This window comes from Theobroma cacao, chromosome 8 (genome assembly GCF_053813885.1).
Source record: "Theobroma cacao isolate CCN51 chromosome 8, ASM5381388v1, whole genome shotgun sequence".
Taxonomy (NCBI): domain Eukaryota; kingdom Viridiplantae; phylum Streptophyta; class Magnoliopsida; order Malvales; family Malvaceae; genus Theobroma; species Theobroma cacao.
Window position 1 is genome coordinate 29,208,384 of NC_142646.1, and position 18,572 is coordinate 29,226,955.

The window sequence follows — 18,572 nt, forward strand, 5'->3', positions numbered from 1 at the left end:
CAATTTCAAGGTGCAGACTTCCACTGCATATGTTTTAGTATTTTGATCATGACTCTCTCTACAAAGGTTCAAATGAGATTATTCTTGAACCATTGGAAAGATAAGAAAAAATCTATAACTTTCATGTTAACCACTTCACCCAATTCAACTTGGAAGGTGGTCAAAAATCTTATTGAAGTTGAAGCACTGTAGCAGTCCTAAAACAATTACGATTTCTACTATTTAAATGGTCCAGGCCGTGGCTTTGGAGGTAGTACGCCATGACCCACATAGTCTAATGAGGAAATTCTAGTTTGAATTGACTCCTTTGTTCACCTAACTTGGCCTAACTTCAAAGCTCTATAAAAATAACATTTCAGAAGACTTTTAGGGAGAGAACAAAACACTAGATTGACCGTTGAAAGTCAAGCCACAAAGTTATTGAAACTAAGAAGAATTTGAAAGATTCAAGGGGATTTGGATATCAATAATACAATTCTTAGGTTTTTCTATCTTTTTGTTATTCTTTTATTTGCTTGGTTTTGTTTTTAATGGTTAAATTTTGTTTAATGATGATGTGTGGCTTGATGAAGAACTAACTTTTTATCTAAGATTATGATTGAACTCAATATATAGTTTGAATTATCTATCTCTTTTTTACTTATGTTTGATAGATTTGAGTTGTTTATTTTATTCTGTTCTTAACGCTTCTAATTGCTTAATCACCAATTAAATTGAATTGAAAACCTAGGTTAAACCTTAACAAAGGAAATTTAGGTAGACCTTGAATAGAATAGCGTACGATCGAATCCAATTAGTTGATTAGGTGGTTTGATTTGCATATAGGGTAGATATACACCTATAAGTCATACGTAGCCAAAATTAGAGCACGAACTTAATAAATTTTTCTTCAATTTAATTTGTATAAATATATAGTAAATTAGTTATGAGAGGTATTTTTATAAAAAACTCAACAGACGCTTGTAAATAATTTAAGATTCTAGGTTAGTAACTTAATCCATTAAACTAAGTTAAGAGAGAGAGATAATAATCAGATGAAAGTATTGAGGGACATCATAATCTTAGGTTTAGTAGTTAAGTGAGTTTTATAAAACAAATTTACTATTTAATTTTAGTTTTAGTTTATTAGTTTTAACTTTTTTTAATAATTTTAAATGTAATTGTTTGAATAAGATTAGGGTGTTATAATTTTAGTTGGTAATAGTAAGAATTAATTCAATTCGTTGTGAGATCGACACGCTACTCATTACTATATTATCTTTATGATACATACACTTGCGTTGGTAAAAAAGTGAACAGCAGTCTCATAATCCACTTTTGGACTAATATTTAGATTGATGATTGGCCTCTCAAAAGGATAAAATAATGGTCAGAAATTGCTAGTTTTTGTTTTCAACAGCCAGAAATGATTTTTTAAGTATTTAAAACCTCTCCAACAATAAAAAATGATATAGATAAGTTATCTAAAGTGATTTTGAGCTTAGAAAACCAAAAATATTTTCTTTACACTTGTATTTCACTCTCATCCTTTAAAAAAGTGTTTGAACTTAACTTTATACATCTTAGATTAGTTAAGTGATTATTTGTACTTCATCTTTTCTTCATTTTCATTTACTTAGAGTGTGTGAGGCACTCTAAAGGGTAGATCAAGTTTAGGGTAGCTTGGTTGTTGTTATAGGTTCTAACTTAGCCTTAGAAAAGTTATTGTTAGGTTTTGGTTGATCTCGAGAAAAACCATTGTTAAAGGTTGTGGCTAAGCTTGTGAAAAGCTATTGTAAAAGTTTAGTGTAAGCTTGGGAATTCAACTGATTTTAGTGAATTGATTTGAAAATCCTTGATTGAGAGATCAAGATAATGGATGCAGGTCAAGGGGACCGAACCACTATAAATCATTGTGTTTTATCTACTTTTTTTTATTTTCTTCTTACTTTTAGCACATAAATCATTCTTCCAACAAGCTTTAAGCTTCCATTTTCAAATTCCTTTAATTAGCTCTTTACTTCAAAAAAAATTTGTATCATTTCAAAAGTGCTATTCACCCCCCTCTAACATGCACTTTAAGACCAATAAGTGGTATCAGAGCCTAACCCTCATTTTTAAAGCTTAACATCTTTAGGGGAGATCCAAATGGCTCCACCAAAATCTATTGATACTCAAGGTCAACACATAAATATGCTCCTTTATTTGATGGATCAAACTATCTTTATTAAAGTATTAGAATGTCCATTTATATTAGGGCTTATGACTATGAGATATGGGATGTCATTACTAATGATCCTTTCATTCATATGAATATTAATTCAGTAAATGATGAGAAAACTCCCAAAGATAGAAGTAAGTGGACTGAAGTTGAAATGAGGAAAGTACAAATCAACTCTAAGGCCATACACACTTTCATTTGTGCATTTGATTATAGAAAATATAATAGAGTGTTCATGTGCAAAAGTGGCAAGAAAATTTGAGAAAAATTAGAAGAATTATATAGAGAAACAAATAAGGAAAAGGAATTGGAAGACAATTCTTATGAGAATCAATGCTCAACAAGCAACATGGCAAATGTAGACAAGGAATCAAGTGAAAATGATTTTTTAAATCTAATTGAATTATGCCTCAAGGCTCTTGAAGAGATTAAGGTAATTTTTTCATCTTGTGAACTTAATTCATATACTTTTGATAAATTGCATGATGCTTTTAAGGATTTAGCATTTGAGTTTGAGAAAATAAATTTGAAGTACAAGAAAACCATTTTCATACTTAATGTTGAAAGTAAATTTTTAGTGAAAACAAAAATTGACTTGGAAAAAGAAAATGAAAAATTGAAAAAAGATTTTGAAGCTTATGAAAAGAAAATTGACATTTTGGAACGAGGGAATTTTGATATGCAAAGGAAACTTGAAAATTAATTAAATAAGAAACAAAGGGTTTTCATGAATTCCTCATCTTCCAAAATGACCAAATGCAATTATTGCACATTTTATAGTTATTGTTCATACACTTATCCAATAAAAAATTTTTACCTTATAAATTTAGACAAGTATGGGTTTCAAAAAGAACTTTGTGTGACGAGAGTAACTTTCAAAGATATAAAGCAATTTGGATACTAAAAATCATATGAAAAATGTCTCTTATAGGTGTGCTAGAGCAAAGAGAAACAATTTTTAAAGAATGAACACTCTCTAGTCACACATAAAGGAAAATGGGTGATCTCTATGCTAAAAGCCTATTATTTGTTTAAATGAGATTTTTTATTGCTTATTTATTGAATGTTTCATTGATTTAGCTTAGTTAAAATTGTTTGCTTTTTTTAGTTAAAAGCTTTGATTGCTTATTCTTGCTTAAATATTAAATGCATAATTCTTTGAGCTTTATTGATAAATCTTGATATGCAACTTGATTTGATATGATGCATGCTATAAGTTGCAAGAAAGTATAAATCTTAAGATTGAGTATATACTTATATTTGATCTTGAATATATTATCATTCTTATTTTGAAAAAATTATTTTATTAAGATTACTTGATTATGGAAAATTACTTTTATAAAATTACCTTATGTTTAGCGAAATTGTTTTCATGCTATTTCTTTGAGGAAAAATGATTCTTTAGTATAATTTGGAAACATAAAATGTTGGATAATGTGATAGAAATATGAGCATACTTGATGACTTCCACTCACAACTATTCTAGTAGCCTAAAATAAGAAAAATTTAATTAAAAAAAATTATCCTTGATTTCCTTGTGCCTAACATAAGTTGACCATTTGAACAATCTTGATTTACATTTTAGAACTTGCTTGAATAGTTCAAGATGGTTGATAATGAGCTTGAAAATTTTGACTTCTTTAATTAATACTTTTAAAGCAAAATGAGCTTATACGAGAAAAATGTTGCCATCCTTTAAATTTAGAATGATTTATGACTTGAACAAGTTTGTTTCATAATGAAAATACTTATGACTTGTTCTTGTTGGATGTGCATGCTTGCTTGTAAGCTTGAATGGTCATAAGGGCATTTTTTGAAACATGATTGTGAGATATTTGCAAATGACCCTTGACATGTATAAACATGATTCATTATACTCATTACACATTTCATAAATCATTTAAAGCATAATTGAACAAAATTGAATAATATTGAGCTTATGATTTTTCACAAAGCATGTCTAATCTTGAATGTTTTAAGTTGAAAAGTTTGTAAAGAAAGATTAAATTTTTATCAATTGATTTTCTTACAAAATCTTTTTATTCTCTTTGATTGAAATTGATTTATTATTTTTGATGATATAACGTGGTTGGGAAAAATTGATTTGATACATGAATATCATAAATCTCATTTTGCTTGATATTTCTTTCATGATTTATGAAATAGATTGAAAGAGTTTTCTTAAGTATAATCATGAGTATGATAATTTGACATTGATGATATTTTAAGCAAAGTACAAATCTTCTTGTAATGCTTGAGGCTACAATGATTTCAATGATATAAAACTTGAACAAGTGTGCCTTATGTTGAAAATGCTATTATAACTTATATTGTTGTAAATGAATGCTTGAATGACCTCAAAGGCATAACTGTCTATATGTTGGAAAAATGTTGAAAATGTGAAATTTGATGCTTATTATGCTTAAACGTTGTTTAAAATGATTGTACATTTTATAAGTTATATTCACACATCATGATGAAAATTGAACATGTTTGAGCATATTAGAGACATGATTCTTCAAATGAGCATTTCAACATTTTAGCACTTGTGAACAATGAGCAATAAAAGCCAAAATTTGAGTTCACATATTTTTCTTGAAGAATTTTTGATCATACATGTCCAAATTGATGTTCTAAACATGGTTGAAATGAAATTCTGAATTGTACTCACACAAGTCTATATTTTGAGATCATTATATCTTGGAACATTGCATGCTTTGCAATTTTTTTTCTAGCTTTTTAATATGCAAGGATCAAGCATAATTAGCTCCTAAGCATAACTAGTCAACTATTGGAGAACAAAATACAAAAAAAAAATGTTGCTAGAATGACAAAAAGTCAACCCCTAAAGATATGTAGTTGATTCTTGAGTGCTTTAAAGTCAAAATGGATAGGTTTTGAGTTCCAAAATGTTTTCTTAATTTCTTGTCCATTGCAATATTTTCTTCCACAAATTTCCTTTTCAAAGATGATTCTTGATTCTTTAAAACATGCATTTTGAATATTCTCATGATCATTTGGTGTAAGTACATCTTCTTAAAATTGTAAAATTTGTTGAAAAATGGAAAAACTTTCTTAATTGCTTATATCTATCTATTTCAAGCATGACACTCATATTGATTCCATAAATTCTCATGTGTTTACAATGTTAAAATTGAAAAATGGGAATTTATTCATGAATGCTTGAATTTATATACTTACATAAATAATATCATTTATTGAGAATAAAATATTCATGTGCTTATGTTGAAAAATCTTTTCCATGAATCCTAAGATCAATTCTTGAAATATGCTTTATGATTGTTTCAAGATTGAATATTTGATTCTACTTTTGAAATTGATCATGATGAATTTGTTGAACTTCATGAAAATAAATTTTGGTTCAACAATTATATTGGTCAAGACACATGCTTATATGATTTTTCTTTATGCTTAACCTTAAGGCTTGAAGTCTAAAACTTGACTTGAGCTATGCATTTGATTATGAATTTAATTGTCATGTTTGATCATGACATATATTGTAAGTTGACATAGTTGAAATTTATTTTGAATATGCATTTAAACGTTAACTATGTCTTCATTAAGCCTTAATGTTTACTTGATCTAAGGATTTTGTGTGCATCAAACTTTAGCTTATAGGTTACCACATATCAAATGAAATATAGCCTATAGCTTTAGTTAGTAATGAGTGCCCAATGTGCCTTTATTAAATATCTCTTTCTTGAATCCTGACAATTGGTATTCATTGATAATTGAATGTTCACTTTGAATATGTTCATGAGTTGAGTGCTTTACCTTTCAATATTCTATAACAATTAATATCACTCATGAATCATGAATTATTGAGAAATTGCATGTACCTTGAACTTCAATGGTTGCATATTTTTTGAATGGGTATATGTCTATATTGAACTTATGCTTGCATTTTGATAAACAAAATTGGAATCATGCTTAAGGAAGATAGCCATTTTATTTCTTGTAATCATATTTGTGCTTATTTGATCGTAACTCTCATACATGATTGCAAAAAATGCAAAATGCTTTAGTCATGCTTCATTAATAATGATATGCCTTTTTGTGAAAGTTCTCCTTGAATTGATAATTTCATATATAAGTTGGTGTATACATTTTGCAATGCTTGTTTCAAAATGACTTGGATGAATGTCCGCTTGAAAATGATTTCAAAGAATACTTGCTAAAAATACTTAATGATTATATTTTTTTCAATTTCTCCTTGAGTTGCTATTTTATATATGAATTAGGGAATTTCCTAGAAATGCTTGATTTATACTACCTGGTTGATAAATATTGAGAATAAATAATGAATGCTTTTTTTTTTTTATAATTGGAGAAAAGGGGATTCGAACTCTGCTCTTTAGGCATGGGAATTATGCACCAACCAATAAGACAAATGCTCGGGTGCGAATAAATAATAAATGCTTGATGATGATTTATTATTGATAATACTTTATGATAATTGAAAATGATGCTTGAAGACTAATGACACCTTAGACATGCCTAGGAATTATTTTGCAAATATTTCTTGAAATATGAGTATTTGATATATAGGTTGAACATCTATTCAAATGCTCATACTCTTTTAGTTCCATGAATATATGAGTATTAGGAAAATAAATTGAATATCCATTTGAATGCTTATTTATTTTAGGCTCATGATTTCTCTCCTAATGTTTGATCTATTAAGGATCCCTAACAATTTGTGTTGAGCTTATAATTTCTTAAGGGGGAGTCAATTATTGTTATTGATATCATAAAGAATTAAGATCCTTAACAACAAGGTTTGGTGAGAATTCAACATTTGGTGTTCTTTACTACCAGTAACATCTTTCTAAACACCAAAATAGCTCTTGTGCATTATATTGCTTTTCACTTAAACTTTAATGTTGAAATGCATAATTGGTATCAAGCCTTAAGTTTTCTCAATTAGTATCTAGCTTTAAAATTTGCATTAAGCTTTATAATTGTTTCTTCTCACTTGAGCTTTAAATTGATCATATCTTTCTTAAATGTTTTGAGCATTGAAGTTGATATGCTTGGAATGCTTAATGATAAGGGAAGTGTTAGTAGTGCTTCACCAATTGATATAATGAGCTTTAAAATGATTCCATCTCTCATAATTAATATTGTGCTTTTACAAAGAGGGAGATTTTACATATATCTATCAATTAGTGTATTGAGCTTTAACACTTGGTATTTGAGTTGAAATATCGCTTATGTGCTTATTGACCACCTTTATGCTTATCTTTCTTGAACTTCATAAGTGTTATGTCCACATTTTGTTTACAGATATAGATACATGTGGCATTTTTATTGATGATTCTCTTGATAAATTAAGACTTGAATGTGCTTAATAGGTATATTTTTTTAATGACTTGGTTGAGGATATTAAGTGCATATATATGATGACTTGGTGACTTTATGGTTACATATTCATGGTCTTAATGGTTGCATATTTCTTGATGGATTTTACTAATCTTTATTTCTTGAGCTTAAGTATTTAATGCTCACTCTTTTGAACTTTTTTTATATAACAAAAAAGGGGAGAAGGTTTATAAGAAAATTTAATTTTATGCATATATTGTGAGGGAGATTTTAAAATCATTTCAAATATAAATTATGCTCATAGTTTTGTCATATAAAAAAAAAGGAGATTGTTAGCTTTAAAATTATTATAGTTTTGATTATGAGAAAATGATCAAATTTGCTTGAATATTATATGAGTGATCCTTCGCAAGTTCTTAAAATGATTTAACTCTCATACATTTGTTCTTACATAGACACAAGATTGACTCTTAAAGTTATTGAACTATATCTATAAGCTTGTATAACTTAGGTGTATGAGTGCATATGATTCTTATTCATTAAAGTCTGATTTAAAGATTAAAGGAAAATCTAGATGCACTCATTAAGGGAGAGTTTTGAATATCTTTTTTAATGATGACAAAAAATGAGAGAACGAAGACTAAGTTAAATAGAGTTTGACAGGTCTTCGTGTTTAATTTATGTGTGTGATGCTTAGTTATGGTTTTGTTGAATATTCTGCACTAATTTTTATGGATATTCAATATATCTTGCTTAGTTACTGTGGATATTGTATATTCTGTTTAGCTACTGTGGATATTATAAATATTTTATTACAAATCTTTAAAGAAAACTAGATGCATTAACTAAAAGAGAGCAACTCATTGTTCGTAAAGATTAATAACATTCATATTGAACATAGACATTGCACTCTTAATCTAGGAGTATTTTGTCATCATAAAAAATAAGAGAGAGAGAGAGAGAGAGAGAGAGAGAGAGAGAGAGAGAGAGAAAGAGAAAGAATGTTGACTCTATTTATTTTTTATGATAACAAAACATTCCCATTCATTAGTGTCTAATTATTTTATTTAAGTGTACGAGAAAAAGCTTAAATTCATTAATATATTTGGTATTTGAAAGCATGTCAAGATGCTTGTTCAATTGCAAGATGGGTTAATTGATTAAATAAGTAAAGAAGAAAGAGCTTTAATGAAGACATATTAGTCTTAATCTGTCACGACCCGGAACCTCCCTCAGGCCCATGACAATCGCCGCGACTTCCCGATTGACACTCATTATCCGGAATGCCAACCGAAACCTCGCAAGGCTTACATATCAGTTTCTTTCCTTTCTTGTGAGCAATCATTGTTAAATATCGAGTTTTTAGAGAATATATACTATTTTAGATAAAAACAATCAAAATAAAATTTTCGCCACACAAGGGTATTTTGGTCATTTTTTTCTCAAAAATTTCGAAACTGGCTAAAACGTAATATACAAGTACAAAACACATAATTCATATTCAAAATGAGTTTAAAAGTCTAAAATCTTCATTTAAAACGAAATTACGGTTATTGAATATAATAAGAAAATAAAAGAAATATTAAGAAAAATATTCTATTTTCTTATAAAACAATATTTATAGAGTTATACGTGAATAATTTGTATAGCGTAAAAGCTAAATAAATTTATACATACTGAAATACAGTAAGCCAAAATATTTAATTTAATTTACAATAACAAAAGGGCCTCCGAATAAACAAAAGTAAAGAGGACTGTGAACCTACGGTTTGGAAAATGCAGATCCAATGGTAGTCCTCGATGAGATCAGCTATCTACAATCTATACTGAACCTGAAATGGGTGGAAAGGAGTTGGGTGAGATTTTGCAATCCCAATGAGTAAACAGACATTATCATAAATATCTAAAGGCGAGTAAAATGGAGGCAAGTTTAAACAACAAATTTCAACCCATTTCATAATGTTTCCAATTTATTTCTTAAACCATAAAATATTTGTAATTTACCAAAACAGTTGTTAAGGCTTATGTCTTTTATTAAAACAAGGCTCAAGCCAAAACTAATCCTCGGGGATACCTTGGTCGAGGCATCTAGCCGAATCTGCCAAGGGTGTTAAAATATTCACACGTGTTTATTTTTAAAACCAGTCGTTCCTTGGCGTTGGCCGAGTTACACATTCACGTGGGGGTTCGACGTGAAGTGAGCTCTAATACTACCCCGGGAGTTACCCTTCTCGCCTCTACAACCGGAGTAACTATATAACTGGGTTTACCGTGCCCCTCTAATAGGCAGTCCACGAAAACCCATCACTGCAGTGACTAACCCACCAATTTTAATAAAATTTCGACAGTATAACGTGGCTTTTATTTATTTATCCAGTCTGCATAGTAAAAACAACTTACATAAATTTCCCAATGCATTCACAAAATATAGCCACATATACTCATTTCTCATAAGCCATTCCTAGGAAAATATATATTTTTCAAGTAATTTGCAGCCTCAAATTACTCAATTTCATAATCAATACAATATATTTTTATTTATCACATTTATTCCTAAAACATCAAAAATCTCGTTTTCATTTCATAAAATACATAAAGGGCATTTAAAAATAAACTCTAGATAATTTACAATAATAATAAGTTTACTCACCCTTTATACAAACTAAAAGCTTTCTAAGCGCCCAGATCACTACTCGTCGGGTACGACTTCTTTGCATTTTCCGGAAGGCTCTCCTCCTAGACACATTACAAAAATTTACACAATTCATCACATTGATGCTAAATCACTATATAATTAACTTAAATCCTATACTAATGCATGGTATGAAATGCAATAGCCTAAAACGGCTTAAACGCGATATTAACCTATTTTTGGCACTTTGCCCGATAAATTGCTAACGCGCTCCATTTTAGCTCTAAATCATCTCATTCTCTCTCCAACATTTCTAACCATTAAATATCAGCCAATAACCTTCTAAAAACAACAAAATCAGCTCACTCCCTTTCTTGAAAAATTCGGCCAAAAATGGGACATTAAGTCGATTAATTTTCTACTTTGTTTTTCTATCACGTTTAATCGTTTTTCATCATTTTCTCTTCATTTTCTTTAGAATAAAATCAATTCATCATCATTGTACAGCATTGAGCATCCAGCCAAGAGTGGGTATTGTGAAAATTTAATGATTTCTTGCCCAATTTAATTTCTAAACACATTTAACTAACTAAAACTATCAATTTAACTAAAAATCAAAACCTAAAAATTTCAATTTCTCTCCCCTAGAATTTCGTCCAGCCCTTGATATCACTTTTTGATCTCTCTCCTCAAGCATGCTAAATGGAAATAAAGGCATAGGAAAGGTAGAAATCAAGCTAAAATCGAAAAATCTTACCGCTAGACGCGTAAACGGTCGAAAACCGCGAATTTCCCTTTGAATTTTCTTGTTTCTCTTTGGTTTTTCTTTTTTTCTTCCTTTCCTCTCTATTTCCTCTCTTGTTCTTCCTTATGGCCGGCCAGCACTTAAAATGGGGTTTAAATGGGCTGATTTTTCATTAAAATAATATTATTTCATTTTTAAAAATGCCACGTGTCACTTTCCCATTGGCCCATTTTTAAAATTTCATCCATTTGTTTTCAAATTTTTACCATACACTTGTCTCACATATCCATAGCTTAGATAAAATTCTCAGACTTATCCAAAGTCTCGGTGGAGTAATTTTTGAAATTTACACTTTTGCCCCCGTAAAAGTGAAAAATTACATTTTTGCCCAAAAAATTGAAAAATTACCCATAGACATATTTTTCATCCCTTATACTCATACCATTCTCCAATTTGTCAAATTTGATCTAAATTCTCTCAAAATCTCAAATTTTGTCTGTGGGTGGTAAAATTACGATTTTGCCCCTACACTCCAGAAATCACCAGAATTAAACTTTTTCACTTCCTATCATTAAATTATACTCCAAATGGTTAATCTTGGTCAAAAATTTCACTCCATGATCAAATTATTATCTTAGGTGGCAAAATGACGATTTTGCCCTTGAATATCAAAATTTCCAATTTTACCCCAAATGAACCCTCGAACTCCGAACAATCATTTTTAGTCATTCCTGGACTATAAAATATTAAATTTCATCCTACAATTCCTATTTGAACTAGTTCGAGGTTAAATCAATTTAAGTGTACCGTTAGGTACAATATCGGGTTTCGTCTATTCTTAGGTGTTTTTCTAGCGTAATAACATGCTACTCAGTGCATGTATGTCATCACATGTATTTATAGGGTCGGGTTTTACATAATCGATTAACATAAATTCTTAATCAATTAAGGTAATTCTGGATGCTACACTAAGGACAAATTGAAATGTCTAAATTGGTTAAGACAAGGTTTAATTAGTTAAGCAGGTGCTAGATACAAAATAGAAGCCTTTTAATCAAATTAAAGAAAAGAAATTAACTGGTTAAAAGTCAAAGTTAAAGTGTCAAGAAATGCCAAAATTCAAATTCAAAATATTGATGACCGTCTAAGGCACCAAACCAAAAGATCTAAAATTGAAGAATTCACAATTGGTTGGAGCCCATTTTAAACAATTAAGGATAAATGGAGAAAAGTTTTAATCAGTTAAAAGGAGTATTAATTTGTTGAAAGGAGGTTGGTCAAAAACAGTGCTTGAAGGTGCCTGAAAATAGAAATTTATTAATCAATGAAAGTTGTCGTTAATTGGTTAACACAAAGAAGTAGTGTGCAAGTCAGAGAAGACTTAGTCGATTAAAGCCTGCCTTTAGCCCGGTTAATGAAGCACTGTCTGTACATTTGAATTTAAGTACAAAAGGATAAAATAACGGTTAGAAACAACTAGTTTCTGTCTCCAATGGCCAAAAATGATTTTTCAAATATTTAAAACCTCTCCAACAATCAAAAATGATATAAAGAAGTTATCTAAAGTGATTTTGAGTTTAGAAGACCAAAAACCTTCTCTTTACACTTATATTTCACTCTCATCCTTTGAAAAAGTGTTTGAGCTTAACTTTGTACATCTTAGATTAGCTAAGTGATAATTTGTACCTCATCTTTTTTTCATTTCTCGTTTACTTAGAGTGTGTAAGGCACTCTAAATGGTAGATTAAGCTTAGGTTAGCTTGATTGTTGTTATAGATTTTAACTTAGCCTTAGAAACGTTAGTTTTAGGTTTTGGTTGATCTCAGGAAAAATCATTGTTAAAGGTTATGGCTGAACCTATGATAAGCCATTGTAAAAGCTTAGTGGAAGCTTGGGAATTCCACTGATTTTAGTGAATTGGTTTAAAAGTCCTTAATTAGGAGATCAAAATACTGGATATAGGTTAAAAGGACTTAACCATTATAGATCATTGTGTTTTGTTTACTTTCTTTTATTTTCTTCTTACTCTTAGCACTTAAATCATTCATCCAGCAAGTTTTAAACTTTCATTTTCAAATTCCTTTAATCAGCTCTTTACTTGAAAAAAATTTTCATATCATTCTAAAAGTGCTATTCACTCCCTTCTAATACGAACTTTGAGGCCACCAATGGACTCGTAAAAGTTGAAGCAATCAGGTCTGGTCACTTCCCAACCCTTTTTTAACCTTTATCATTACATTGGCTTCGTAGTACTTTTACATAATAATATAAAAAATTAAAATACAAAATTAACTCTTATATATATTAATTTTTTATTTAAATCTTTATTTTCTTATTACAATTGATTATTCCTTTTTAACATTTTATTTGGAACTAATTGAGCCTTTATTTGAAATTGCCATGTAACGAATATAACTAAGCCCATTTGTCAATTGAGATAAGATTGTCATGTTAAATAAATAACATGAAAACTAATAAATTTTGTCACATGATGTAAAAGACATGAAATAAGTTTTGTGATTTGGACATTACTAAAAAAATTAAAAAATAAAGAAAAATAGAAAAAAAGTTTTTTTTGTAAGGCTAAGAAACTATTTGGCACTTCTACTATTGTTCGTTCGAAACCAACTAATATGTAAAAAAGTCACCATCAACCTTTTTTTTTTTCTGTTAAGCCCGACTAATCAATTAATTGATTCAATCAATTTAATATAATCATAAGCTTTATTAAGATTCATTAAAAAAATAGGTTCTGATTTACAAAATAAATGGGTTTGAGAATAAAATTCCGTGTCGGATAATGTTTATTCAAAGAACAATGTCAATTAATCATGTGTAATTTTTTTTAACCTTGATAACTAGTCTTTAATTTCATATTTAACCTTGTTTCTTGATTTTTTTTTCATTTTCCTTTTTTATTATATTATTAAATTCTCCTCACATGAAAGTATTTAAGAACATCATTTATTTTCTGGAAAGAACTCTATTATCCGATTTATTTGATTATTTATGGAAAAGGCTTTGATTTGATTGTTTTTCTTTTCATGCCATTATTTCTCCCTCAACTTTTCATTTTTTTATTTCCTAGTTTTTTATTTTTAATTTTTTGCGATGTTACTATTATCCTAACTTCTTACCAATTATATTTTGAATTATTTATTCATTTCATGAATTGAAGACTTGCCAATTTTATTCAATAGCAAATGAAAACTTTTATATTGATTTTTTTTCTCCTAACACTTTGATTGAATTTTTGAAATATTTTATCATTTCGAGAATTTTCAATAAATTTCTCAATAAAATTTCCTTGGAAGATTCTATCATTTGTGGACTTTATTTACTTGAATTATCAAAATTAAAATGTATGTGATGTGACATGAAAATTTTATTGAATAAGAAATGAAAATCTTTTTATTGATTTTTTTTAAATTTTTCGAAACTTTGGTGAAACTTTAGAATGTTTTCCCCACTTAAGAATTTCAAAAAAACATTTTCACCTACAACTTCATTGAAATTCTATCATAGGTTTAATTTCTAATTTATAGAGTATTTTAATTATTATATTTATTAGTTTTTATATTTTATTAATTATTTAGAAATAAGTCTTCTTGTAATAATAAATATGAGATTTCCCCAATCACTTTTGGTAAGGTCCCATAGTCATTTTCACTTTGAAAATTTTAAGAAAATCACCACCTGTAACTTCTTTAAAATTTCCCATTTTAAAAATATTTATTCTGAATAATTATGATTTTGAATGAAATTAATTAATAATTTAACATGATTTTTTATTATCCCTAAATAGCATTTTTTTTAAATAGTTTCATAGGTTTAAATATGTATTTAAAAAAACAAATGTTATTTTTATAATTTTTATTATTCAAAGAATTTTTTTGAAATAATTTCTCAAATTTAAATATGTGCATGCAAGAAAGAAAAAATAAATAAATAAAAATGGAAATAGAAACGAAAAGAGAAAAAGGTCAAATACCTTAAATGGGTTTAAAATCCAAATCAAATAAGCTCTTAATAATGAATGATTGAATAATTTTTATTAGTAAAAAATTCTATTTGTCATTTTACATACACATGACACTGATATGTCATTGATGTGAAGGGTGAAAAATATCACATTATAATGTTATCATATCAAATTAGTAAGTCATATCATCATCAATTATAATATATCAACATGTTACATTATCATTAATTATGATATTTTAACATGTCACGTTGAATAAAATAACAAATGACAATTAGATTAAGTCAATTATTAGTTATAAGAGTTTATTTAACTCAAAATTGAAGTATAAACATTTATTTAGTTCAAAATAAAAATATAAAAACTTGATTGAACATAATAAAAATATATAAATTTATTTAAATTTTTATAAATAATTTAGAGACTTTTTTTATATATTATGTCTAATAAAAATTAGTTAAAGTATGTTAAGAAACACTCTCTCGGTCCCATTTTATTTGTCTCTTGTTGAGTTAACTCATTTTTTTATCATTATTTATTTTCTGAAAAAATAAGATTTGCAAAACAGCTAGCCCAAACGTAGATTTGAAGGCCCAGATTTGCCAGCCCAAAATGTGGAACCCTAGACCCGAAAAAGTAAGGGGACGGAAAATTCCCCGAATTTCCACAGACGAATGCCAAGGAAAGGCAAAGAGCGCAACGATCGTTACCTAGCTAGAAGCAACGCAGCGGAAGAAGAAGGAATCAAAGGAACAATAAGAGGAAGAAGAAGGAATAATTATAGTGGTAATTGAAAAATAAAAAAGGCAAATGGCAGAGGACAAGGACTTGATGCCGGCAAAGTATGACGTTAACGCAAAATGGGACGCCTGCCTCGATCTGACTGTCCGCCGCTTCGTTTACTCATCCATGGCTGGCGCTTTTGGCGGCCTCCTTTTCTTCAGTTCGTCTCTCTTTCCCCCAAATTGATTTCTTTCAAGACATCGTTTTTGAACTGCTCAATTGCTTAATTGTTGAAAATAATTGTAATTAATTAGAATTTAGCGTCTTTAAGTTATAGATTAAGCCAGATGCCCAAGCAGTTGATGGTTTTTGGATCTGTGGTAGTTCTAGTGATTGCAGATTGGTCTATTAGGTTCTAGAAATGTCTTCTGAATTTCTGGCTGCCAGCCAGCAGTTTTGGATAAGATGTGATACAGCGATATCTAATAATGTCTGAAATTGGATGGAGCTATGTCTGTTTTGAATGCGAAGGGTCTTGCAATTGTTTCATTAGATTGTAATTAATTAACTCAGTGCCTTTGGTTTTGTACCTGCAACATGGAATTATGTTCTGTTAGTGTTTGCTTTTAAAGTTTACATGCATGTGCATCCCCATTCATAGATATGGATGTAGATATTTAGGCACATGCATATACATGAACATACCTGCACATTAATATACATTTAATTGGAAACATTATAGACCAAGTGGCTTCCTTAAGGATCAGTGTGTGATCGATGATACCATATCATGCTCTTATCTTAAGATATTTGAGCAGTGATTGCATCCCTATGTGTGCGTCTTACTTCACTGACTTGTATTCCAACAGCAGAACTAGCTCCTGTTAGAAGCTAAATTTTGCCATCTTTGTAGATTGCCTAGAATTAATGATAAAGTGGATTAAGGTTTTGCTTCGCAGCGAGGATGGAAAGGGAAAGGTTTTAAATCTTGTGTTTCATGACCACCTTCCTATTTTGTAGCTTAACCATTGAGCTTAAATTTTTCCTTCCTTCCTCCTTTCCATCCTTCCTACCAAGAAAAGCCTAAACATTTAAACTGACTATGCGTTTTAACTTTTATTGTTTGGTCCCTTTGATTACATTGAATTTTTTTATGGTAGTCTTCTACCCAAGCGTTGTTAATTCTGTGCTTTCTTTTTTACTTTCCTTCCTTGAATTCATAATATTGATGCATTTTGATTTGTCATACCAGGGAGTCCAGTGACTCGATGGGCAGCTGTAGCTTTTGGTGCTGGGATTGGAATTGGATCTGCATACACAGATTGTTCTCGTATTTTTGATGGATCTTCTGCAACTTTGGCTCCTCCTAAACTTGCAGATGCTCCAGCTCCTCAGGTAGGACTAATGTTTTATTCAACTAAGAGTTTAATCTTTTGGACCGCTTCCTTTTCAAGGTCGTACTTTCATGTTTTAGTTGTTTTTAGTGGTTATCCTTTGTCTATACAAAAGTTAAAATTTTCATAAACTTGTTAATAGTTTTTAAGGTGTCAAATGGGTGGATATGCATCAGCAATAGCAGTGCCATTCTGGGTTAGGTTATGATTGCCCAAATTACATAACTCATTTATGATTTCTTCAACTTCAACACCCATGCCCAACCAATGATGTTAGAGCCATATAGGAGTCAGCAACCTGAATCAAATAATTTGCGATGATGAGAAATTTTATCCTAAGATAATTTCTTATAATAATAACTAGAACTAAAAGAGAATGATGTACTGTAATAGTGTGATACTGATGGATCAAATTTACACACCAAGGCATATTTCATAAATTTTTAATATAGGAAGTTGGAGTCTTTTTGGGATACTGAAAAGTTGGTATGTGTCAGTTATCTGATATTTTGACATGAACTCTTCTCCTAAGATGCATGTGAGCTGTTTGAGTAGAGTTCTTTTGGTTATTGCAACTTGCTTATAGGCATTAGCTGAGAAAATGGATGGGAAGATATCTTTAGGTCAATTACCTACTCAGTGTTATACCATACTATTGAAACATTGACAAGTATAGGGTGCTCTCCTCTCTTCTCTCTCTCTCTCTCTCTCTCTGTGCCTCTTTTTCTTGGAGTTCAACAAATCCTTAAGCCATCTCTCTGGTGTATATTTTTCATCTTATTTATTTTTAATAACTGCTGTGGACTTAAAACAACCATTATATAGTATTAAACAACTGTTAATTCAGACAAGGTAATCCTAAAAGATGTAATTTCTCAGAATATTAAAAAACTAAACTAGTTGTGAAATGTTTAGAGAATTTTAAACTTTTATGAAAAGCATTTAGATGGAAAGCTTCCTGCAAAATCAATTTGGCTGCACCCAAGGGAAAAAATTAGTAACAATGCCCAAGCATAGCCAATTGGTGCTTTGCCACCCAGTCTCTTGGATGATAATTATGTACAGCCTTGGCAGTTTAAGCACTAGTTATGTCTGCAGTAGATGTCAAATTTTCTGACACTTTTAGTAGCAGTCTATTAAGTTTGACTAGTTTTCAAAAAAATCAGTCTATGAAAGTTGTTTGTCAAATTTATTTTATGTGAATTTTACTCAATATATGTTGCAATAATCTCTATAAGAAAGTTTATTTAGTTCTCTGTCTGCTTTCCAGGATGGACAGGAGTGAGTTGATGTTTTGAAGTTCCTCTAAGTTGACAGTTTAAATTCAGAATTTTCACAAGTTGATATTTCTAGTCTTTCTTCCCCAGAAATGTCTTGAATTTGTAGTACAAACATTGTTGTTGGTGGGTAAACAATTATGATGCACCAAAAATTTGGTATCAATCCTGTTTTCTTTTGTTCTCTAATTATATCATGAGCGAACACAATTTGGAGGGGAAAATGAAAATAATTCCTGTTGCAGGCTTGAATTTTGTGTGATCATTGTTAAGAGT

At 29.5% G+C, this 18,572-nt stretch overlaps 1 protein-coding gene and 1 long non-coding RNA gene across 2 annotated transcripts; one reads left to right on the plus strand and one right to left on the minus strand.

Moving 5' to 3' along the window:
* Positions 1-9,273: 9,273 nt before the first annotated feature.
* LOC148761329 (uncharacterized) lies at positions 9,274-11,036 on the minus strand. Its single transcript, XR_016027841.1, has 3 exons — positions 10,933-11,036; positions 10,194-10,279; positions 9,274-9,375 (listed from the first exon to the last, which is right to left on the minus strand). It is a non-coding gene; the product is annotated as an uncharacterized LOC148761329 (long non-coding RNA).
* Positions 11,037-15,506: 4,470 nt separating this feature from the next.
* On the plus strand, positions 15,507-18,548 carry LOC18593046 (MICOS complex subunit MIC10-like). The gene is made up of 3 exons (XM_018126196.2): positions 15,507-15,845; positions 16,878-17,020; positions 18,290-18,548. The coding sequence occupies exons 1-3, from the start codon at positions 15,713-15,715 to the stop codon at positions 18,302-18,304; spliced, it is 291 nt and encodes a 96-aa protein (XP_017981685.2). The 5' UTR covers positions 15,507-15,712; the 3' UTR covers positions 18,305-18,548.
* Positions 18,549-18,572: the final 24 nt, after the last annotated feature.